A 26424-nucleotide genomic window follows, 5' to 3' on the forward strand; every position below is an offset into this window, starting at 1 on the left:
CAGTTTCCTTTCTTGGAAATGAACTAATAAAAGCACAATCATAGAATTACAGTTTATAGTGTGGTATATCCAATACATCACATTGCATTGAAATTTCCAAAATTCTTGAATGCTATCAGGATTCTTAGAATTGTGACCTGTCATGAATTTTAATCCTATGGATCTTTGGAAGCTTCATTTTGTAAATCCATGGCCTTGTTGACCCTGATTTTGTTGATGGTATATTTTTCTAATACAGAAATGCAATGTGACATTTTTGTGGTCTTAGAAAAATTAGATGTGTTCATATATTGGTAAAAAAACCTTGATACTAAAATGAAGCAGTTGATTGGTATGCAATATGGCTTTCACCTTGATACTAAAATGATGCAGTTGATTTGTATGTAATATGGCTTATTCCCATGTTATTATTAGGTGGGATGCTGAAGGGCCATTTAAACCACTGCATGTGATGAATCCAACAAGACTCGCTTTTATCCGTTCCACTCTTTGCCGGCATTTTCAGTATGTAGCCTGTATTTCTGTTATTCTTATCTTCTTTCCTCTTTATTTTAGAATTATAATTTATGTGTCATGAATATTAGAAGTATTAACTCTTTCAATGTAGTGGTTGAGTAGGGCGGTCCCTGTCCTGGTGCCATTTCCAACCAAGTGTGCCAATTTGAGGCTTTTATTTGAAAAGGATTTGATTTATTAATCCCTTGTCTTGGATTACTAGTTTTAGTTATGCTGGTTATTTGGCACCCAACAAGTTGATTTTGCTACGTCACTTGATTACCTTATAAATAGAAGCCTCCTATTGTAGTTGAAGGTAAGTTAATGATGGTCTTTGATGTGGGAGAATGCCATAAAATTTGTTCTGTTATGGTTTGTTCTAGGAAAGTTTGAATGAAAGAAAATAGAGAGGAAAAATAAAAAGGAAAATAAAATAAAATAAAATAAAATGCAACAAGTTTGATTTTGCAATGTAACTTGATTACCTTGTAAATTGTAGCTTCCTTTTGTAGTTGAAGGGAAGTTAGTGATTGTATGATGCGGGAGGATGTCATGAAATTTATTGATGTTATATTTGGTTCCTGGAAAGTTTGAAAGAAAGAGAATAGAGAGGAAGAATAGAAAGAAAGAAAAAGGGAAGGAAAATTTATCAAATTTTTCTCATGTTTGGTTTACATGGAAAAGTTAAGGGAAAGAAAATTAAATTCTCGAGGAATGCTCTTTCCCTGAACCCGTTCTCACATTTTTTAAGAAAAAAAGGGGAGGAAAATCTTTTACCATTTCCCCTCCTATTTTTCATAGTATTTTTTTCATCACCATTTTCCATGGCATTTGAAAATGAGAAAACTATTTTTGTTAGCAATTTTTTTCCTTCCTTTGGTACTTTACATAGCCAAACATGGCCTAGGAGTATATACAGGAAAGCTTTTAGTCACTGTCATTTTCGGTTAATGGAAATTTGGAAGTAGTATAATGTTTGGTTCTCCTTTGCTCTTAATTATATCTTTTTGTTTTTCATGTCTCCTCTCCCTTCTTTCCTCTTTTCATTTGGTGTCTCAGCTTGAGCTAAGAAGATCTTAGTTTGCTTTCTTCTTGCACTAATTTTCTCCTTGGCAACAAGAAGAGGCTGAATGAGATGTCGTAATTTGATGATGAACAATACAAGTAATGATAACTTCGAGTACTTAAAAGAAAAGTTAAGTAGCCAATTGTTTGGCTTGATTTTTTTTTTTTTTTGATAGGAAATGACAAAAGAATATATTGATAAAAAGGATGTACAAGAGAAGGATGAGGAATCCTCCCACCAAAGAAAAACAAAACTACAAGGAATCAAATACAAGAAAATACAAAGTAAAAACAAGCAAACTTTCTAGGTTAGACCAACCCATTGGGATTACACACCGCTAACCAATCCAGTTGTAACACGTTAAGGGAATCCCCTTAAAAACCTTAGAACAAAAAGCCTAAAGAGAAGCAAGGAAATGAATAGAATCCCAAAGGTTCTCTGAATTCCTTACTTTATCCTAAAAAATCCTTGCATTTCTTTCCCGCCACACCACCCAAATTAAAGCGATGCACGCAACTTGCCATAAAACAATCCCTCTCTTAGAAGATCCAAAACCGTTAAAATTGGTAGATAACATGTCAAAGATGCCCCTTGGGGGAATCCAATCCGTCTTTGCTAACTGAAATAATCTGTGCCATAACCCCGTCGTCAAAGAGCAATGGAGAAAAAGATGATCTACTATTTCTCCATGCTTCATGCACAACTTACAAATGTCGGGACTAAGTGCTTTATATGGTCTTCTCAACTGTAGCAAGTCATTAGTATTTACCTTCTTGTGTATCACCAACCAGACAAAGGACTTGACTTTGAAAGAGACTTGAGAATTCCATACGAACTTAGTAGGGAAAACTGGAGGCAAACCAGAAAATTGGGATAAGGTAAGAAAGAAAGATTTGACTGTAAAAAGTCCTGAAGGAGATAAAGACCAGGATCTCATGTCTGGAATCGAATGTGATAAATGTAGATGATTAAGAGACCGCATGAGGCCTTCTAAATCTTCTATCTCAGAATCGAAAAGGTTACGGTGAAAGTTAAAGTTCCAAGGAAAGGGGCGAGTAGAGCCGAGAATTGAAGAAATAGGAGTATTTTTATCTGTGACTACTCTAAGTAGTCTTGGATATTGCACCCCCAAAGGTTGGTCCCCCCACCACAAGTCTTCCCAGAACCGAATTCTTTCCCCATCTCCTACCACAAACCGAGTAAACTTGGAAAACTCTTGGGAGACTTGTGCAATAGCCTTCCAAGGATAACGATGTGACCATCTGACTATAGTGTTGTCATCCCAACTATTGGAGTGTGATCCATAAATGCTTAAAATGACCTAATGCCACAGAGCTGAACCCTCCCTAGGATATCTCCACAACCATTTCCCTAAGAAAGTGAAATTCCTTATAGAAATCTTTCCAAATCCCAATCCCCCTTTCGCCTTCGGATTACACACTACATCCCAGCTAACCAGATGATCTCTTTTGCCTTCCCCAACCCCTGACCATAAAAAATCTCTTTGCAATCTCTCAATTTTTGTTGCCACTGAGGCGGGAATCTTAAACAAGGAGAGGAAGTAACAAGGCATATGGGTGAGACAAGATTGAATGAGAGTTATCCTGTCTCCAAAAGATAAATACGCCTTTTGCCACCCATCTAATCTTCTCGAAATCCTCTCAATCACAGGATCCCAAAAGCCACAAGCCTTAGGATTCCCTCCTAGAGGAAGACCCAGGTAGAGTATAGGCCACCCCGAAGCCTTGCAATCGAGCAACTCGGCCAACCTAGAGAGATGATTCTGTTCAAAATTAATGCCATAAATATTACTTTTGTCAAGGTTAACCTTCAGCCCAGAAATATGCCCAAACACTAGTAAAACACTCTTGAGGATTAGCATATCCTCTTCTCGAGTGCTAGAAAAGAAAATGGTATCATCTGCAAATTGTAAATGGGACACCCTTATTCTGTTCCTACCCACCCTGAAACCCTCCAAGGCATTTCTTTCCTCTGCTCTCAATAACATCCTGCTTAATACATCTGCAACTAAAGTGAACAAAAAAGGGGATAAAGGGTCTCCTTGTCTTAAACCTCTAGATGCCTTAAACCACCCTTTACCGTTTCCATTCACTAGGACTGCAAAAGATACCGAGGACAAACAACCTCTCATCCATTTCCTCCATCTAGGACTAAACCCCTTCTTCTCCAACACATGATCCAAAAAATCCCAAGTCACAGGGTCATAAGCCTTTTCAAAGTCAATTTTGAAGACAACTCCTTCCTCCCCTTATCGTCTTTTCTCATCCACTATCTTATTGGCTATGAGAATTGCATCCAAAATTTGTCTCCCTTGAAGAAAAGCTCCTTGACTAGAATGGATAGTTTCATGAAGTACCCATCTTAGACGCCCTGCTAACACTTTGGCTATTATCTTGTAAAGACTAATGATCAAGCTAATAGGTCTATAGTCTGAGATTTTCTTTGACATGCTTTTTTTGGGTAACAGAACTATGAAGGAAGCATTAGTGTTGATTGATAATCCCGCTCCTGTGAAACTCTGCAAACACTCTCACTAGATCCTCCTTGATCACATCCCAACAATCTTGAAACACTGCAATGGTAAAGCCATCAGACCCCTGTGCCTTATCCTTATCCAATTGAAAAATGGCCTTAGAAATCTCTTCTTCAGTAAAAGGGGATTCCAACCTAGACGCACTCTCTCCAGATATAAGGGACCAATCTAAGCCTTCAACTCTCCAAGACTCTTCAAAAGGGCTCGCGTAGAGCTTTTCAAAATACCTTAAGATCTCCTCTTTGATGCTCTCTGAATTATTCAACACTAGGCCTCTTTCATTCTCCAACACCTTGATATATTTCCTATTTCGCCTACCATTAGCCACTTTATGAAAAAAATTTGAGTTACAATCCCCTTCCTTAACCCATTTCACCCTAGCTTTTTGTGTCCAATGTATTTCTTCCCTCAAAATCAACTCCTCTAACTCCCCTTTTCTTAAAGCTCTTTGGACTAAAAGTTCAGGGGAGAGACCCCCTTCTTGCTCCATGGTATCAAAGTTAGCTAAATCAAACAGGATACTTTTTTTCCTTTCATTTAGCTCTCCAAAAGAAGCCTTATTCCACTCTTTTAATTTGGCCTTAACGAATTGTAATTTCCTCAAGAATTTGTGACCTTGCCACCCATTTCCTTGAAACTCTCTCCACCAACTTCCAAAGCGCTTTCAAGAGGTCATAGTGAGCTTGGACCAATCCACATGTATTCTAGTGATGGATCCAATGTCAAAAAAAAAAAGAAAAACCCAATGTCAACCCTTCACTAAAATCAGCTTCCACAAGAGGAAGCATGGATAGAAAGACTTTATCTTGCTTTAGGTGTTGTGGAGATTGGCTGGAGTTCATGATAATAAGTATTTTCTGCTTTCCGTTTTTTCCCCAAAATTGCAGATTTTCATTAGGCAGCCAACTTGCAAAGTTAATCATTAAAATGTTTTCTTGCTACTGAGATAAACTTTGAGAGATTTGCATTTGTATAGCAAAATCTAAAAATTCAATGGTGAAAAGAAAGACCAGGGTCACATTTTCTTTTATTATTATTTTAAGAACCTTTGCTATAATGGTGATGGTGTGATCCACTGCAACTTAGGATTGATTGAATAAGGGGGTCTTATAAGCTAATGGTGCACACAGCAAAGAACATTTGATTGGAGGTAATGCTGCCATATCGTTTATGAGAATTTGTGATGAAGTGTAGATGCAAATAAATAAATAAATAATTAAATGAACTGTGTTGGTAAAGCCTAAATTTGTGTATCAGAGTGAAGGAAAGTTCGTAGATATTGTCAGTCTCTAGTTAATCTCCAAGGTTGAGTCTTCACGTGATGGAGGCAAAAACTAAAATTCAAATGCTTTAACAAGTACCTGTCAAAATAAGCTGCTGCAGATGGAGCCTGCACAAGTTAAAGGCCAAGTTACTAATTTGCCTGCATTTCACATGATGTTATGGCTGGGCTGCAGATTGATTATATAGCATACAGGATTAGTATCTGTTCAAGGAGGCTGAAATATGTAACCCGATGGTTCTCTTAAGGATAAGATTGTTGTTAAGAAACATATTTTGGGAACTTTTAGATAACATAAGAGCATTGACTTTGTGGGTTTGTGATGAGAAACAAGGCAAGTGAAAAGAAGCATGTATATTGATGATTGAAAGGAGCAACTACTCTGTTGCCAGTATCAAGTTGTCCATGGGGGGTGATTGGTATGTATTTTCTTATTGGTCTTCCTCCAATGCAAATGCAAGTTGATTTGACAATGGTGGTAATGGACTGGTTCTAGAAAAAAAGGCTAATTTCATTCCTTGTTGGAAACAATGGATGCCAGTAATATAGCAAATCCTTTTTCCTGAGGAGTTTTACAAGTTGTATGGTGTTCCTCATTCCATTATTTATGGTAGGGATTCTGAGTTTATTATTTGTCAATTAAAAGCCACAATGAATCCAGTGCAGTACTAAACTTAAGAGTCCTATCGTTATAACTCTTTATACGCATCTTAATAAGTTGAGGCCTCATTCATCATCATCCAGAATAATTGGGGAAATTTGTAATTAATTTAAAAAGCCCTCCCCAAAATTTTAGATATATGATATAATTTAGGACTTATTGAACGACTATTTAGATTTATTTTTTATTTTTGATTTTTCATGTTTCACTTTCAGTTCTTTGTTAAACAGAAAAAAATAAAATTGGAAAGTACTAACATGCTTCTTGAATTCCATGCTTTGTTTGTCTGCCCATCTTTTATTTGAAGAATATGTCATTGCTTAAATGTATAATTAGCATGACATACAAATTAGATACATGCAAATTGATGAATCATGAGTATAATGTATATTATCATATAATGCCGTATGAAGAATATGTCCTTATAGATTTAAGGCAGCCTTCTTGAACTGAATAAATGTGTTGAAAAATCCTTACCAATGTGCTGAAGAAAGGCTAGGTGTTCAGCTAATCATTTCACTCCTTTTTAGCCCTTAGTAATGTTAAGTGTGAAATATATAGATTGTAGAAGTTCATGATTATGATTTTCTAGATCTATTTAATGTTGGGAGAATTATCTTTTGGGGCTAGATGGGTCCCCAAATTAACAAAGGGTCCATGTAACTCTTCAAATTGAGTTGAAGGATATGAAATAGTAACGGACAAATATACCCTTTAAGAACACATATAAAATATTTTATAAAATTAAGTTAAATAATTTTTTTTCAATAATTTTTTTTTCAAAAATACTAAATTAAATAAAAGTAGTTTTCAAAAATATTAAATTAAATAATTTTTTTTTCAAAAATATTAAATTAATTTTTTTTCAAAAATATTAAATTAAATTAAAGTATTTAAAAAATATTAAATTAAATATTTTTTTTAAAATATTTTTTAAAAATATTAAATTAAATAAATTTATTTTTTAAAAAATATTAAATTAAATAAAAGTATTTTTTAAAATATTAAATTAAATAAAAAATATTAAATTAAATAAAAGTATTTTTCAAAAATATTAATTTTTTTTCTCAAAATCAACAAAGGGCATTTTTGGAAATACTGAAGAATGATATCCTTCAACTCAATTTCCATACTTTCATTGGGTCTTGGGCTCAATTTGAAGAGTTATTTGGACCTTTTATTAATTTGGGGGCCCATCTACCTCCAAAACATAATTCTCCCTTTAATGTTTTATGTGCCATACCCTTGTAGATAGGGTAAAACTCACTTTAGAATTCTATGCTATATTTAATGTATGATTACTTTTGAGTTTACATATTTAGGCACTTTTTATTGTGCATGTTTTGTGAATCTGTTGGATAGGCTGTATTTGTCATCTCTTATTTAATGGATTTATCTATTATAAATATGAAATTTTATTTTGTATTTTAAGCATTCTGAGCATATCTTGGTTTTTTCAGAAAGGATCCTTACTGTGCCAGGCCTTTTGAAGGATTAAAAATTGTGGATGTTGGTTGTGGAGGTGGAATTCTGTCTGAGGTATTTGTTTTTTAAAGCTCTGGCAAGAATCCCATCCTGTTGAATAGGCCTTTTTTCATTTTTGGTTTTTGTAAATTATGTTTTTCTTCTATTTCCTAGTCTCCCTAATCTTATTATTGCTTCTTTTTTTATTTTATTTTTATTTTTTTTATTCTAACCTCAATTATATTGCCATCTGCTAAAGTTTGTGAGAGTTGCCCTTTATTCCCTTCTCTTGTATTTCAATATATGTGAAAAATTCAGGTTGAGGGTTAGAAAACAGCATTCTAAGCTTGCCAGATTCTGGAAACAGCCTCCTTTGATCTTGTAATTTTGTTTTTGTTCTTCCAAACCGAAAAAGCTTTTACATAGAGTTGAGTTGTACAATACTATTGTCTAGAATTTTACTGTAGTGCTACAGAATATCCTCTAATTTGTTTAGTGGGGTTTTACTATTGAACATGAATCATGATTGATAACAAACCCCCTTCTCTGTTCAAGAAAAAAAAAATTACCTTCTACCACTTTGTCCACACCACACACTCATTATGAAGGCAACAATCGACCCCATTGCTGCTACTAATATCACTGCAGCTACTTCCAGTGCAAACTGCTGCTGCACCATGCACCTTGATGGCTCTTGAGGCCTCCACCAAAATTGCTACTGCCATTCACTGCCACCTCCACCATGACTACGTTTATCTTCTCTCTGTCTTAATCGCCATGATCACAACCATGAGCTCATCTATTAACTCATTGGAATTCAATATTATCTGAATAAAGTTTTTACCCTTTCTATCTTTTTCTTATTTATTTTTTAATCAGTCAAACAATTTTACTGTTTCAAGAAAACTGTAAGCAAAAGTGAAATATCTAGCATTTTCCTTGTTTTTGGAAATGGGGAATTGACATCACTCAAGTGACCTTAAAAAGGCTCTTGGCTCTTGATAGTAGATCATGTACATTGCAAAATGGCACACTATCGCTGGAAGTTCTTGGCTGCATATTCCATGGCTGTTATATACTTTTTGTGGTTTTCTTATTGCACTACTGACTGACATTTGAAAATGTTCATTGTGTTCTTTCCTGTTGTTGTCATTTTATGGTTCCATGGAGAGTTTCTGTGATAACAACTGCATGGCTTTATAGATCCACTAAAAATCTTAGCTTGATGGAGAGAGATTTTAGTATAGTTATTTTGGTAGTACTGTGTTTGAACCACAGAGATGTCCAAGTAGAAGTGGTTCTTATCTATTATTTATTATTTTCTTTTGGTTTTTAGCCTTTAGCTCGAATGGGTGCTACTGTCACGGGAGTTGATGCTGTGGAGAAAAATATCAAGATTGCACGTCTTCATTCTGTATGATTTCTTCTACTTATAACCCAGATTAAGAATGAATTTTATGTGCTTTTATGTAGTATTATGCATGTAAATGTGTTTATGTTCATGCAAAATTGCATAGCAAAGCTCAAATACCCAAACAAAACCACACACTAGAATGAAACGTAATTTTGTTGTGAGGGTAGGAGTTTCTAACAAAGATCTAGAGGGATAAAATATACATTGATGAGAAATCCATCTTTGTGCAACTAGCTATAGAATTGCAAAATAGCAGAGCAAAAAACTAAACAAACCACACACCAGAAGAAAAAGTGAATATTGTCATAGAATCAGGGTTCCCTGACAAAATTCTCAAGGATTTAGTTCCCCCCTTGGCTAAACCATTGACCACTTGGTTAACCAACCTAGAATTGAATGTATGAAGACAAAATCTCTTGAGGAAGTATGGATCCTCCTCTTCTAGTAGACTAGCTGCCAGGGGCCTTTGCACCCAGAGGAAGTCTAGTACACAAATGAGGGATCCCTTTCAGCAAGGAGGTCCCAAATTCCCCTCAGGTGCCTTTGTCAATCCTTCACATAGCTGCCAGGGCCTTTGCACCCAGTGGAAGTCTAGTACACAAATGAGGGATACATTTCAGCAAGGAGGTCCCAAATTCCCCTCAGGTGCCTTTGTCAATCCTTCCCATAGGGCTAACTGCTTAATGTCAATGGTCATCCTAATCTCAATTGTATTGGAGAATACATGCATGGCTTTCCTTTGTGTTCTCTCATCATAATAATAATAATGCCAAATTGCCTATGGACTCGAGCTACTCAAAACAGTCTTCAAATTTCAGCTTTTAGCTACCAAAAAAGAGTGGGACAGATTGAAACTGTTCTCTTTTCTTTGATTTATATGGCATTTTATTTTCCAATCTCTAGGTGAGGTACTCATAGGAATACCGTGGAAAGCCATGGTTATAAATGCCTAAAAAGGGGGTCAAGAGAACGGATTTTATCCCATATTCCTTCTAAGGATTCCTCCTTGTCCTGAATGATCTTTGATTTCTTTCCAAGCAAATTATCCATGTTGTAATAAGCATAGGAATTATCCAGAGAACTCTACTCCTTTCCTCCTACAAAAGCCTACAAAAGAAATTATTGACATTCTGCAATGTCCTCTAGAGCTACCCTCAAATTCCTATCTGAAGAGAAAAACCACAAATACTGGTAAAGAGTAGATTTGCCAAGTGCTTCTCCACTATCCGTCCAAAAATATATCTACTGGGGCAGTTGGCTTTGTAAAATTCTCCACTGTTGGTGGAAAAAGACATCTAGTAGGGCAGTTAGCTTTGAAATGTTTCCAAAATTTAAGCATGTTGTTGTCATTGCTTTCACTAATTGTGCCAAAGCTTATGCCTTAGGGGGAACCTGTTTCTTAAGCTCTATATTTTTGTTAGAACTCGGGAGCTTCATGTGTATAGGTGGCACTTGTTCTTGGATGTCGTTAATCCTCTGCTATGGTGTGACGCTGAGGATACCATTTTGCTCTTGTTTGTTGTCCCACCCTTTCGTATTTGTTCTGCTTGGTGTAATGTAACTCATATACTTCCTATATATGGTAATGTCTCTGTGGCATCTTTCTTTTATACATTTTTACAGTATAAAAAAACTGGAGCTGGATGAAAAGCGGTCATGTTATCATTTATAGAAAGAAAAATAAAGACATAGGAGAAAGAATGCCACTCCTATCTAGGGAATAGCAATGCTCATCAAGGACAAAGTCCATTGAACAAATATTGCAAAAGACCCAGAGGAGAATAGATGGACCATCATTTCTCCTATTAGTAAGACTTTACAAAAGTCAAGTTTCTAAGAAAGAAAAGTATTCAACATAAGTTGATAATGGAAATATTATGCTAGGTTTGGTAACTGTTTTTTAAGATAGTTTGCTCTTATATAGAACAAAAAAACAAGAAAACACGTTTGACAACAAAAAAATAGTAAACAATTTTCTATTCTTGAAAATAGTGTTTTCAAGGAAACATCTTTTAGTTGTTTTAAGTTGTTTTAACTTATTTTGCTGTTTTAAAAATTAGTCATACAAATATAGAGAATGATTAAAAAAAAACACTGCATATAAAAGTTATTTTAAAAATATATTTAAAAACATAGAAAATAGGTTAATAACATTTCAAGTCCTTTGACAAACTTTTGTTCTACAAAATATCAGATAATGGTTTTAAAAAACTATTCTTAAAAATTGTTTTTTGGAACTATTTTTGAAAACATTTATCAAGAAGAGCCTTAACTTTTCTCTATCTTTAAATCCTAAACAAGTGAAGAGAAGAGATTTTGAGTAGTTAATCTTCCCACCATAAGTCTTCTCGGTTGTAGATTTTGGTACCACCACCTGCAATGTATTAGGGAGAGTATTGGTGTTAGCCTTAAGAAATGGCTTCCAAAGGAAAATGGTGAGAATATCTTGCAACAATATTGAGCTATCAAAAATACCTCATGACGATATTAACTTCCTTTTCATTATTTGCAAGCTATTTGACTTCCTTTCCATTATTTGCAAACTATGTATAATTTTGATGATAGAATACCATAAAGAAAATTTCTTCTTGGGGAGTCTCCTAAGCCATTTATCAAACCTTGTTCCTCAAGAGAACCATCCATACTCAACCACCCCTTATAACTAGGTCAACACTACCTCCTGACCAAGTAAATGCCTCTCCTAGATTTTCCACGGCCAAACCTAAGCAATTCCCTCTTTTTTTGGGAGGTTACAGATTTGAATGTTATAGTGACAAAATAAATGTTACCGATAAAAATGGTCTAAATTCTATAGGTGATTTGAACTAATGCTAAAGATAGAAGGAAGTGGGTGGGAATAAAGCAAGTTTGAAACAAATTGATTCTCCCCTAAAGGCTATTCATTGGATCTCTCTTTGGCAATTATCATTGAAAGATCAAATTGTTCTTACAATATGTCTTTGGAGGCCAATCTAATTATTATCATAGCCGTTAGCTTCTCTTATGATACCTTTGTTTGCAATTATCTGCTAAATAATGCTCATTATTTCTAAACTCTAACATGTTCTAAGTGTAATACTGTAGTCATTGGTGTTATTTATTTAGTGTCCATTTGGATACGACCACAGTTCAAGAGAAGAATGAAAATTCTTATTATTTTCACTAAGAAAAATAGGAATGCAGATGCCTACTTATATACAACTATGTGCTAAATTTTAGTTACAAAATAGGAATTAACAAATTCTACAACTAACTTCTTATAAACCAGGAACTGACTTTTTTAAAATACAAATAAATGAAACTGAATTATCCTAACTATTTTTGCACTAAAGTAGAACGAAAGTAATTCCTAAATTTCAGAATCTTTAACACTCCTTCTCAAGTTGGTTTGAAGATATTGATCATTCCTAACTTGTTAATTAAATAATTAAACATCCCTTTATGAAGTCCCTTGGTTAGAACATTTGCTAACGGTTCTTCAGTAGGCATATAAGGCATATAAGGCATGCAGATCAGTCCGACTTCTAACTTCTCCTTGATGAAGTGACAGTCCACTTCAGCATGCTTAGTTTTATTATGTTGAACTGGATAATGAACAGTATTAAAAGTTGCCTTGTTATTGCAATAGAGCTCCATTGGCTTCTTACTAGAAATTCTTAGGTCTTCAAACAATTTCTTCCACTTAAAAAGTTCACAAATACCATAAGCAGGTACTCTAAGTTCAGCTTCAACACTGCTTCTTACAACAACAAACTACTTCTTGCTCCTCCAAGTCACTAGGTTTTCTCCTACAAAGGAACAATAACCTGAAGTAGATCTCCTATCCATTATGCTCCTAGCTTAATCAGCATTGGTGTAGACTTTAATTTGAAGGCTATTTTTGCTTCTAAAACATTAAGCCTTTTTTTAGACTTCCTTTTATGTACTTAATAACCTGATACACTGCCTCAAGGTGTTCTTCATTTGGAGAGCATATGAATTGGCTCACAATGCTTATTGGATAAGCTATATCTAGCCAAGTATGAGAGAGATGTATCAATTTTCCCACAAGCTTCTGATGGCATTCTTAGTCAACACACTTATTCTCTTTTAGTATCCTTAATTTGTAAGTAAAATCAATTGGAGTCTCAACTGGTTTACACCTTAGCAATCTAGTTTCTTTGAGCAAATCCAATGTATTCTTCCTTTGTGACACAAAAATATCTTCCTTTGATATAACAAACTCCATTCCCAAGAAGTACCTCAAGGTTCCTAGATCATAGATCTCAAACTCTTTAGCCGAGAAATACTTTGATCTCTCTAATTCAGTTAGATCTCCAATAAGGATGATATCATCCACATGCACTATTACTATAGCAAGCTTGCCATCACTAGAATGATTATAGAAGAGAGCATGATTTGCCTGGCTTTGTGAGTACCTATGGCTTCTAATGGACTTAGAAAATTTGTCTAACCAAGTTCTTGGTGCTTGTTTCAGTCTATAGAATGATTTTTTCAGCCTACACACCTTTCCACTTCCAAATTTTCTTTCAAAACGTAGTGGCAAGGTCATATAAACTTCTTCCTCTAATTCACTATTTAGAAAAACATTATTGACATCTAATTGTTGTAAAGATATGTTCAAGTTGGTTGCAAAGGATAATAGAACTCTAATTGTATTCAGTTTTGCAACTGGTTCAAATGGCTCTTGGCAATCAATCCCATAGGTCTGTGCGAAGCCTTTCACAATCAACCTTACTTTGTACCTTTTAATGGATCCATCTCCATTGTATTTCATAGTAATACCCATTGCCTCCTGTATGTCCTTTGGAATTTCGACACTAGATAGATTAGCAGTAAAAGCCCTCATAGTGGTAGATAGTCTATGATATGAGGCATGTGTAGCAATAGGATGTTTAGTACAAACCCTAGTGCCTTTCCTAATAGCAATTGGAACATTTACAGTGTCACTAGAGGTATTTTCTGCACTCGAATTATCAAAGGAAAAAGATTTAGCAGCTGGAATAACAGATGGAAGGTATTTATGAGTTGGAATACATGTTTCTTCCAAGGTACATACACTTGGATGTGATGGTTGGTGAGTTGTAGGAGGTTGATTTTCCATTCCTTGATCTTGCTTCCTCCTTGAGTAGATATAAAGTTTGATGCAAGGTTGTTCAAGTAGTGTTTCTCCTCTTAAATTTGAATTTAGTATGGGCATGGGTAATGAACCTGAAATTTTCTAAAAAAAATCTACCCCTAGTAATTGTCTCCCCCTACAGAAATTTTTTTGTACAATAAGACTTGTTTTCAAAGAAAGTAACATCCATATACACAAAAGACCTCTCTCTCTTTTTTTTTTTGATAGATAAAAGGATGTATATTCAACGAAAAGAGGAAGCACCAAAAACAATGCCCTCAAAGTATACAGGGAGTATACAAACAAGCCCAAAGACACACTCCTTAGGGGAAAGGAAATCAACACACCACCTTCCCTTACTTAGAGCCTAACCAATCTAAAAAACTTACAAGAGAAGAAGGGTTCAAAACTAAAGATACCCCGACCCAAGACCAAAGATTACATACAAAAAAATATTTCAGTATTTGAAGTGAAAACTCCTCATTCCCAAAAGCTAAAAAATTTCTTTCCTTCCAGATTGACCAAAAAATACATAAGGAGGTCATTTGCCAAGCCTTCTTACGACCTTTCCCCACAAATGCTCCATGCCACCCAAGAAGAGTTTCCTTCACTGTACACGATAGAGTCCAAGTCACACCAAAGAGGGAGAAAAGAAGATTCCACAAGACTCGCGTCTTAACACAATGAAGTAAAAGGTGATCCACAGTTTCTACTTCAGAAAGGCATAGAAAGCACCTGTTTGCCAAAGAGAACCCCCTTCTTTGAAGTTGCTCCAAAGTTAAGACTTTACGTAGGAAGCCTCCCAAGCGAAGAATGCTGCCTTAGGAGGCACTCTCACCCTCCAAATACCATCACTAGAGAATAAAAAAGAACCTTCGAGCTTCAGAATAGAATAAAGAGACTTGACTGAGAAAGTGCCACACTTTGATGCTGTCCAGAATACTCTATCTTTCTCCTCCCTTTGCACCCGGAAGGCTTGGATCTTATGCAAAAAATGCTCCACCACCTCGATCTCCCAATCATTAAACGCCCTTGCGAAAAGAGGGGTCCAACCATCCCCATCACCAACGGGGATTCCAAACATCCGATACCCAAGCATTCTTAGACAAAGAGATGGAGAATAAAGAGGGGAAGGACTCACTAAGTGGCTCATCTCCACACCACTTGTCTGTCCAGAATCTCACTCTCTCCTCATTACCCACTTGGTAGGCCAACCTACCATTTAAAAACAACCACTCCTTCCTAATTGCTTTCTAAAGCCCAACACCGTATCTCCCACTTACTTCCCGAGTGTGCCATCCCCCCTCCTCTTAACCATACTTCTGACTGATGACTCGCCTCCAAAAAGCCTCTCTTTCATTGGCTTACCGCCAATTCCACTTACATAAGAGAACGCTATTAATCAGAGCTAAATTTCTCACACCCAACCCACCTTTCTTTTTATCAAGCAAATCAAGTTCCACCTAACAAGGTGTGACTTTTGGGTGAGAGTTCCCCCATCCCACAGAAAATCCCTCTGAATCTTCTCCAATCTCAGCCTCGCTTTTCTTGGCAAATAGAAGAGAGATATAAAGTATATAGGCATGCTAGACAGAGTGCTTTGGATTAGAGTGAGTCTCCCTCCTTTTGAAATATACTGCCTCTTCCACATGGCAAGCCTTCTACGAAAACGTTCTTCAACACCATCCCACACAACCATTGATTTGAAGGGTGCCCCCAAAGGCAAACCTAGATAACAGGAAGGGAGCCCACCCACTTTACAACACAACTCCAAGGCCAAAACCTCTATATCATGCACCCTACTAGAAATGGGATCATAGGATTTATACCTTTTTAAGTTAGGGAATAACCAAGAAACACACATTCAATAAACCTAGTGTCAAGTTTGGAACAGTGTTGTTTTTAGACATGAGCAAATATCATACGCCTAAAGACTTCAAATGGGAGAGAGTTAATAATTCTAGTTTGGGGCAAATATTTTAAGAATAAATGCAATGGGGTTTGAAATTTCAAAATCCTAGTAGGCATTCTATTTATCAAGTAAGAAGCCTTAAGGGCAGCCTCACTCCAAAGGTACTTAGGAACTCCCATGGCAAACCTAATAGCCCTAGCCACTTTTAATAAGTGTCTATTTTTACACTCAATAATTCCATTTTGTTCTAGTGTGCCAATACACAAGGATGATGAATAATGCTTTGCTCTTTTAAGGAAGGGCCAAGAATGGTATTGAAATTCGGTTTGGAAATGAGTTTTAACCATATTATGAAATTCTTTGAAAATTCTCTTGACCTCAGATTTTTCTCTCCTTAAATACACCCAATGTATCCTAGTATGATCATCTATGAATGTGATAAACCATCTAGTACCTATTAAATTTGTTACCCTCAAAGGTCTCCATATATCACTATGAACAAGAGCAAAAGGCTTGGATTCCTTTTATGGTTGCAATTGAAAAGAAACATCATGATGTTTAGACAATTGGCAACTTTCACATTGAAAAAAATGATAGATTTTCTTCTTCAACAAAGAAGGGAACAATTGTTTCAAATATTGAAAACTTGGATGACCTATATAGTGCCTTAACATTATTTGCTTTTCTACAGAAAAAGAAACTTCACTACTACTTGCAGTTTGAACTTATCCACTCTCAAGGGAATCCTTATTAAAATAGTAAGTCCATCAACCTCTCTAGCATTGTCAATCATCATCTTCAAATGCACGTCCCCAAATTTACAACATGAATGTGAGAATTTTGCAATGCAATTGGAATCCTTAGTTAGTTTATCAACAGACTAAAGGTTGCATGTAAGATTTGGAACATGAAGGACTGATTTTGGAGTAAGATTCTTGGAAAGAAATATAGAACCTTTCCTTGTAACTGGAGACAAGGTACCATCTACAATCCTAATCATTAAATTTCCAAAACATGGAGTGTAGCATGAGAAAAGCTGAAATTGACTAGTCATATGATCTGAAGCACCTGAATGAATAAACCAAGGTGTTAAAAAAACTGAACTTAGAGCTCTAGGAAGAATACCTTTATAGGCTAAAGTACAGGGAAATTCATCAACTTGTACAAGTGTTCAAGTTGCTCTTTGCTACACATTGATGGCTCAATACTACCTTGAGTTTCTGTGCTTGCTTTCCTTGGGTTCTTTCTGCAGGTTTTCTCCTTTTTCCAATTTGATCTTTTTCCATGCAGCTTCCAATAGGTTTCCCTAGTATTCCTTGTTTTGTTGCAGAAATCGCACTATCTTCCTTTTTCATCAAACTTCTTCCTTTAGCTAACGGTTGTTGTTCCAACTTCGGTTGATAGAACTTCCATAGTAGAAACACTGAGAGCAGAATTTTTAGATTAGGTTACTAAAAAACCATCTTAGGATTTGTAATTTAGTTCATAGGCTTCAGGTCAAATCTTATCATATTTGAATCTTGGGTCTAGATCACAATTGTGTAGAATCTTGTGATCTTCTGTTTCAAATGGTAGTATTTACCACAAAATTTGCACAATGTCAAATCCCATACCTTGGGTATAAGTCTAGTATCATTACCTAAATTGAGTTATTAAAAAATTTTTACTACCTCAAATTTAAAATTTTTTGCAAGTAATTTTTAAGGTTATAAGGTAAGTCTATATTTTTTATATATATAAATAGAACTTTCTATTTTTCAAAACAAAAAGCAGGAAGTGTATCCAAACGAAGCCTTATTTATTTTTTAAATGTTCATTTGAAATCAAAGGTATCATTCTTGAACTTCTTATGGATTGTCCCCTATTTGTTCCTGATTACTTCTTGAATTCCTGCTTATTCCTAGTGCCAAAAGTTAAGAGTGTTCCAGTTTTTCCATCATCTGTGTTGAAGTTCCAGCAGTGCTACCATTTTAATCCATGAAACTGTTATTAAACAATATTATTTTAGATGACAAGTTTAGTTTTAGCTTTAATCTATTAGTTAATGCTATTCATAGATTATGTTTGGAGTTTATGATGGTGTTTTTTTTGTCTTCCTTTTTTTTGGGGTTCAAATATTTATAAATTCCACTGACTTGAACAGGAGTCAGGTCCAGAAACTGCAAATATCGAATATTGTTGTACAACTGCTGGTACATGCCAACCTTGTTTGTCTTTTATGTGGGTTGAACTATATTTTCAATCACTGTTTTACTCCTATTAGTTATTCTAATTATGCATTTTCTACTTGTTTGTAAGCATTTTGTGTTATTCAGAATGGATGATTACAGCCATGCTGGATATCATTTGTTTCACATTGGGATGCCTTCTGATACAATAGAAACTATAGATTGCTCAAAGTTTGTAGATGGCTAGACAAATATGTCGTTCTTCTTTTGCTATCACTCTCATTCTTGGGACAACACCCTTAGGTGCTCTTGCATAATTTCCAACTAAAGCTAGGCAAATTCCTTCTTCCTAGAAATGTTAAAATTTTATGTTGAATTATTCTTTGTATTCAAAGCCTAACTTGTTATGGCATTATTATTTTCTCACAACATGTGTTGCTTTTCCCTTTTCCATTTAGGCTTATGTTACAAGTGTTTGAATTTGGGTGCAAGTATAGGGTCTTCATTGTTCTAAGCCAATTGCCAAGCAAAGAAGCTGATTTCAGGCACACCAGTACCCAAAACTCCCTTGTGGGAAAGGAGCCTAGTTCTATTTTGTTTGAGAAACCAAAAAAGGATTTAATTAATAATTTTCTGTTCTTTGTTGTCCTCTAATTTAACTTATTTGAACAATCTAGGTTGGAACCAATGATGAAAATATCAACAATTGATAGAATATCGGTGGCTGGATTTTATAGCAATATTGAAAATATCAGACAAAAATTCCAGAAAAAATATGTGAGATGGAATTGATCTTAAATCATAAAAATGTTGGAAAAAAATGATCAAACAAGTAATTTTAAGAAAACAATATATGTATGATAAATTTGTAATGTTGGACAATAATAGGCAATACTTGAGGACACATTTAATACTAAAATAATGATTTATTTAATTTGAATTGTATTTAACGATATAACAGAAATGGTGCACACACACCCTCACAATTTTTTTATTTAAAAATATTTATAAGTTTAGGTTTGTTATGTATTTAATTACTATAAAAAAGATATACAAAAGAAATTGTTAAGAAGATTATCATGATGGTCTTTATATTCTCAATGCGGAGTTTAATGGAATTTGAAAATAAGATACCCAAAAGTTATTTATTTACTAAATTTTTATTTTTAATATTTGTGGGCATTAAATTTGGTTTAGGAGATAAACTGGTATATATATATATATATATATATTTTGCACTAATATAATGAAACTGAAAAGTGGCTTGCTAGTAAAGGTTTTATCTCCTTCCAGCTAGAGACTAGGTTCAACTTCCTCTGCCCTCATTTTTAAACAGCCTTTGATAGCTAGGCGATTTCTTTCAAGTGAGGCACTTAATCGAGATAGAATCATGGATAAGGAGATATATATTGGTTGGTTGAAATTCCTCCCCTGTTTCGCTATCGAGCTGGCTGAAATCCAAAATTTTGGCTGATATTTCACCAAAACTTTCTGATTCTTTAATCATTGGTTGGAACCTAAGAATGGATAAGTTAAAAAGAATCTTCAACCCTCTATCTCCCTCTCTAGAAGAAAGGGGACCATTGACTGTTTCTATATTTTCTCCCAAAAATCACCTACCTAGACTTCTCTATGAGAATTAATACCAAACAAAGATGAAAAGAGTCCTTCAAAGGGCAATTGCCAGACCTTGTATCAAACCAGAATTTTTTCCTAGTACCATCATCAATTACAACATGCAAGATTCAAAATCATCCCAACCTCTTCTGATTACTTTCCTTGGATCTTCTCGTTTGTTTATATTGTTGGCCTAAAAATAAGACCACAATAATACGCCTAACATAAACATGCTTATTTTCATCATTTTATTGAGTTAGAATGTTTTTCGTTCCTACAGTCTCAAGTCTTAGGAATCTTGAAGGTAAGGAAATTGTTGACCTACCGTGTTCTTCCATTCTTTGGAAATGGTTTATTCATTTCCTTGGGCTTTGATGAGCATTGTTAGATTTTGGATAAAAGAGGCATCTTCACTTCCAGCTCTTTCTTTAAGTTGTTTTCCATTGGTAATAACATGACCACTTCCCATTTGGTTAAACTTATTTGGAAAACAAACACCATCCCAAAACTCAAGGTCTTAGCATGAATAATGGCCCACAAGGAGGTCAATAGAAATGATTTGCTTCAAATTGGGGAAGCCTTATAAAGCTGTTATTCTTGATAGTTATGTGGTGGCATGGTTAGTGGGGAATTGATTGAAATTTTACTTATCTGTTACTCTTTGTGCTTATGAGTTGTTGCAAAGAGAAACTTTTCTCATTGACTAATATTCTTTAGGTTGCCTGTCTTGATATTTGCAGCATGCTGATCCCATGGGGTAAGAAGTAGGGTGCTAAGGATAGGATTTGGGTTTTTTTGGTTGGAGTACAATTCAAGGATTTTAAGAATAGGTTTGGTTCCATATAGGGTGATTTACTTTACCAAGGAGTTCCTGGATATTCCATTAAGTCTCGTATCTTTGGATGGGAAAGCTACTTGCATGAATAACCAAAGTAGAAAGGAAAATATCTACCCTTGGTCTCCTCTACCTCACAGTTTTTGCAATTTCTATTTTAATTGTAGGGCTGATGGAGACAAGTGGCAGCCACCTTTAAAAGTTTATCAAAGTCGCAAAAGAATGGGCTCCAAGGCCCAAAATTTAATTTGGCACTCTTTGAATGATAATGAGCTTACTTGGGATCTTATATAATTCAATATGGGTTCAGCCTAGATGTACTTTCCAAAAATCAAATCATGGGCCTTGTGAATGGTTATAAGTTACTATTCTCAGTCACTGATATTATCATTTTCAAGAGTCTTTAATGTGGTCTAGTAGTCAGTCCAAGTTTTTGTTATTTTCAAGTTATGTTACTACGATGTGACTAGTTCCAAGGATATAAATGATGGAATGTCAAACAACTTCGTCATACAATGTGAATATGAGGCATTATGTAAAATCCCAAAATTATTCCCAAAATACCTTAATTTATGACCACCTTTTTGTCAAAAAAAAAAAAAAAAAAAAGAAAGAAAGAAAGAAAGAAAGAAAGAAAAAGGAAAATTAATGTGAACTTATTCACTATATTTAAATACTTCTTGAGTTATTCTGTGTACCCCAAATCTTAGGAATAATTCCCTAAGACCCCAAGTGTTTTTGAATCATTTTGGAATGACAACGTATATACTTAGCTTGTTAGGATACTTTTATTTATTTATTTTTTTTCATTCAGTTATGGCTATTTTCCCCCTCAAATCCATTCTAGGCCTTTATTTGAATTTTTGTTGTATTTTCTTGAATACCTCTTAGTTCTCAAGTGTTTGGATGGTGAAGTAATTCTTGAGTCTCAATTTGCCACTTGGTATGAAGAATCCAAGTATAGCCTTATTTACTTTAAATGTGTAGATTCTACTAAAGATCTGCCCTTGCACAACCTTAGGTGACCACTTGGATGATAGTCTTGAATGGTAACATATGAATGGGATTTCCTAGATTTTCTGTTTTCTAGAAATACCAAGAAGTTTCTAGTGATAACTGAAGCAAATTGGTTAACCAAATACTGAAAACTTCGTTGGTGCCATTACCATAGGAAGTTGGGAGTGGAAACTTCTTTTTACAACAGGCGTACGGGGACATGTTTGGTAATGAAAAAAGGTGTCTTGTTTCTAGAACTTATGGCCTTTCTATAATAAAATAACCAAACTTTTTGTCTTTCTCAAAGAAAATAACCAAGTATTATGACATTTAAAGTCTTGTTGATTCCAAAGAATACCAAGAACCTTTAGAAATAAGAAAAAAGAACATTGTCTCTTCTAAATAGAATTCTCAAAAGAGATTCTATTAAAAAAAACTAATTTTTATTGTAACTGGTGACAACTAATGTCCTCTAAGCCCAAACTTAAACAAGGTTTTTATGGATTTGATAATCCTAGAAATAATAGGAAAGAAATGTTGTGATAATTAGTTTAGTACCTAAGATAACATGAAAACAAATTAGGAAATCTAAAAAGATAAGACACCTAAAAAATTGGAAACCTAAGAAAAAAGGAATCTAAGAAAATAATAATTATTTACAAATTAAAAATGACTATCTTCATGCAAGGGGTTGCATCACTTTCCCTAGGTTATGACCATGTGGACTGGTCTTTTCTTCTCACAGTTATGTAGAAAATGGGTTTTGGGGAGAAATAGGTTGGGTGGATCAAATTGTGTATTTCCACTGCAAGTTTCTCTGTGTTGACATAGAGAAGGCTTCTGATCATGTGGACTGGTCTTTTCTTTTCACAGTTATGCAGAAAATGGGTTGGGTGGATCAAATGGTGTATTTCCACTGCAAGTTTATGTGCGTTGGTTAATGGCACCTCTACTAGTCTCTTTCAAAGTTCAAGAGGTTTGAGGCAAAGAGATCCGATATCGCCTTATTTATTTGTGATTGCTATGGAGGTGTTTAATTGCCTCCTAAAGAGGGCAGTGGATGAAGGTTTTTTGTTGGGCTGCACCGTGAAGGGAAGGAGTGGAGATGGGGTTCAAATATCCCATTTGTTGTTTGTTGATGATACCTTGGTGTTTTGCCAAGCTACCCAAGATCAGATGACCTATCTTAGCTGGTTGCTTATGTGGTTTGAGGTTGTGTAGGGGTTAAGAATAAATTTGGAAAAGAGTGAATTAATCCCGGTGGGTAGTGTGGAGAATATTGATGACCTTGCTATGGAATTGGATGCAACCTCCCATCCACTTATTTAGGCCTACCTCTGGGTGCACCATTTAAGTCTGTGACAGTTTGGGATGGAGTGGAAGAGTGGTTCCGTCGAAGGTTGGCTATGTGGAAGAGATAATACATTTCCAAAGGAGGGAATTCGAAGTATGTTATCGAATTTACCCATTTATTTGATGTCACTGTTGCGCATGCCAAGCTCAGTTAGACAAAGACTAGAGCATATTCAAAGAGATTTTCTTTGGAAAGGTGGAAATTTGGAGTGAAAACCTCATTTAGTGAGATGGGAGTTGGTGTGCTTAAGTAAGAAGAAAGGGGGGTTGGGGATCAAGTCTCTTTCCACTCTCAATAAGGCTCTTCTCTGTAAATGGAATTGGTTGTTCGCGAATGAGAGAGAGGCTTTGTGGAATCAAGTGATTAAAGGGAAGTATGAGGAAGAAAGAGGGGGTTGGTGTTCTTGGGAAGTGAGAGAAGCCTATGGTGTTGGGTTATGGAAAGGGATAAGGATGGACTAGGACATTGTGGGTACTAGGATTTCTTTCTCTGTAGATAATGGGCAGAGGGTGAGATTTTGGAGGGATAGGTGGTGTGGGGATTCTCCTTTGAGTGTGTCATTCCCAACCTTGTTTGATTTAGCTATTGATAAGGAGGCGTGGGTGGTGGATTTTTGGGACCCCTTGGTTGAGGGGGGTTGGGGGGGATGGAACCCTTGTTTCTCAAGATCCCTTAATGATTGGGAGGTGGATGAAGTGGAAAGCTTCTTGAGGCGGCTGCATGGGAAGAAAGTGTGCGATGATGTGGAAGACGTGGTGTTTTGGACTGAAACAAAGAGTGGGAAATTCTCGGTCAAATCCCTCTACAATGCTCTAGAGCCGTGTAGCCCTTCTTTGTTTCCTTCGAATTGCATTTGGAACGTGTGGGTGCAACCCAAGGTTAGCTTCTTTGCTTGGGAGGCTACGTAGGGCAAAGCTTTAACTTTGCACTTAATTCAAAAAAAGGGTGGGCTTTGGCAAATAGATGTTTTTTGTGCCATGAGGAGGAAGAGACTATAGACCACCTTCCTCTTCACTGTACTAAAACAAGGGTCTTGTGGAATTTGTTCTTTACATTGGTTGGGGTGTCTTGGGTGCTACTTCTTCAGTTAGAGAGACTCTCTTTAGTTGGCATGGTTCTTTTGTGGACAAAAAGTGTAAGAAGGTGTGGAGAGCAACTCTTCTATACATCTTTTGGACGGTTTGGAAGGCGAGAAATAGATTGACCTTCAATGATGATGTGCTTTTGATTCAGAGATTCAAATACTTTTTTGTTTTTCCTCTTTGGTCAGAGGCAAAGTTGTTTATAGTTGATTGCCTTCTAACTTTAGTTAGTTTTTTTTATTGGTTGGGCTCTAGTTAAGGTTGTTTTTTGACCCGATTGGGCGCTTATTTTCTTGTTCTTTTTGGACGGTTTAGTGGTGGGTGTATAGGTATTGTATACCCTAAGTCGCTCTTTTGGCATCTCTTTTCAATAGATTTTTTCTTTACCTATCAAAAAAAAAAAAAAATTCACTTCCCTTGGGTTAAGAAAAATTTATCCTTTAGGATTGATAATACTTCTGTTGACTATTTAGGGTTTTCAGAATTTCTCCTTGTATTGTTTCAATGGAATTACATGAAATATGTGCAAATAGTAGGAATTTGAAAATAGAGAAAAAGGAAATAACTTATTTTTGGCCTAGAAAATCTCTATTTACAAAAAAAAAAAAGCCCAAGAAAAACAGAACAAAACAATCTACTAAACTAATAAGGAAAAAACTTAATTCACTAATATTTTCTAGCTGCTAAATTTCTATACAAATGCATATTTTCCAACACTCCTACTCAAGCTAATGAATAAATGTTCTTCATTCCTAACTTGCTTGTGCTGTCTTGAAATAAATATGTTATAAGTCCCTTAGTTAATATATCGGCTAATTGGTTTCTTGTGGTAATGTAAGGAGTGCAAACTAGCTCACTATCCAGTTTTTCTTTTGATGAAATGATGATGCACTTGTACATGTTTGGTACAGTCATGTTGAGTTGGATTATGAGCTATGCTAATGGTTGATTTATTATCATAAGAGTCCTATGGACCCTTCCCACTTGACCCTAAGGTCAATGGGTATGATTTTTCTCTAAAGAAGTTCACATATTCCATTTGCCATGGATCAGAATTTTACTTCTACACTTGATCTTGCTTCTGTGACCACTTTTTATTCTTCAAAGTGGCTAAATTATCTCCTAAGGAGGTGCAATAACTAGAGGTCCATCTTCAAACTATGATTGATCCTACCCAATCAACATATGTATATGCTTCAAGACCGATTCCTTCTTCCTTTCAAAATTCAATACTTCTATCTGGTGTTGATTTTAAAGAACTAAGAATCTTGAAGATTGCTTCTATATGTATCTCCTTGGGAGCATGCATGAATTGACTCACTATACTCACCACATAAGTTATGCATGGTCTATTACATGATAAGTAGGTCAACTTCTCCACTAGTTGTTGATATCTCTCTTGATCTACCTTCATATCTTCTTTTCTCTATCAAGTTTGTGATTTACCTCAATTAGGGCGTTCTCTGGTTTACATCCCAACTTGTTGTTTCCTTGAGGAGATCAAGTGTATATTTTTTACCATAAAATAACTATCCCCTCCTTTGAATGTGCAACGTCAATTTCAAGGAATAATTTAATTTTCCAAGGTCCTTAATTCTGAACACATTGGCAAGTTGTTTCTTTAGTTCTTGTATTTCCTCCAAACCATCTCTTGTTACCACGATGTTGTTGACTTATACTATAAGAGTTGTTATCTTTCCCTTGTTTAAAAGTCTAATAAAAAGAGTGCGATCTCCTTGGCTCTAACTATAACCCATTTTTTTCATTGCTTCAGAAAATCTCCTAAACCAGGCCCTAGACGATTATTTGAGATGGTATAGAGCTGTGTTTAGTCTGTAAACTTATTTCTTGTGAAGTCTTCCTTAAATCATGGTGGTAAATTCCATGTACACCACTTTCTCTAAATCACCATGCACAAAAGCATTCTTTACATCGAATTGTTGTAATGATCAATCAAAATTAGAAGCTAGGGATAACAAAATATTACTAGTATTCATATTTGCCACTGGAGCAAAAGATTTTTAGTAATCTATTGCATGAGTTTGTGCATGCTACCAATCTCACATTGTCTCTCTCTAATGTCCCATTTGCTCTATGCTTGGTAGTGAACATTTATTTACACTCCACCTTTCTCTTGTCCTTAGGAAGATCAACAACTTCCTAATTTTTATTTTCTTTAATGCACTCATTTCTTCCAGCATGGATTCTTCCAATTCTCATCCCTAAATGTCTCTTGAATAGTTCTAGGTATTTGTATGAGGTCAAGTTTGGAAACAAATGCTTGATATGAGAATGACCAGTTTTTAAAAGGAACAAAGTTGGTTAGAGGATTTTGGGTGCATTGTCTTTTTCCTTGTCTATGGGCAATAGGCAAATCAAGGTCGTTAATGAGATTAGACATAGAG

The 26424-nt window shown here is 35.3% G+C and overlaps 1 protein-coding gene across 1 annotated transcript in view; it reads left to right on the forward strand.

Moving 5' to 3' along the window:
- LOC109121384 (ubiquinone biosynthesis O-methyltransferase, mitochondrial) overlaps positions 1–26424 on the forward strand; it is a 47381-nt gene that overhangs the window by 5326 nt on the left and 15631 nt on the right. Inside the window, exons 2-5 of the mRNA XM_059738042.1 lie at positions 415–504; positions 7519–7597; positions 8859–8936; positions 18111–18159. Of these exons, the coding sequence (XP_059594025.1) occupies positions 415–504; positions 7519–7597; positions 8859–8936; positions 18111–18159 (296 nt within the window). The remainder of the gene's footprint in view (positions 1–414; positions 505–7518; positions 7598–8858; positions 8937–18110; positions 18160–26424) is intronic.

This window comes from Vitis vinifera, chromosome 7 (genome assembly GCF_030704535.1).
Source record: "Vitis vinifera cultivar Pinot Noir 40024 chromosome 7, ASM3070453v1".
NCBI classification, from domain to species: Eukaryota; Viridiplantae; Streptophyta; class Magnoliopsida; order Vitales; family Vitaceae; genus Vitis; species Vitis vinifera.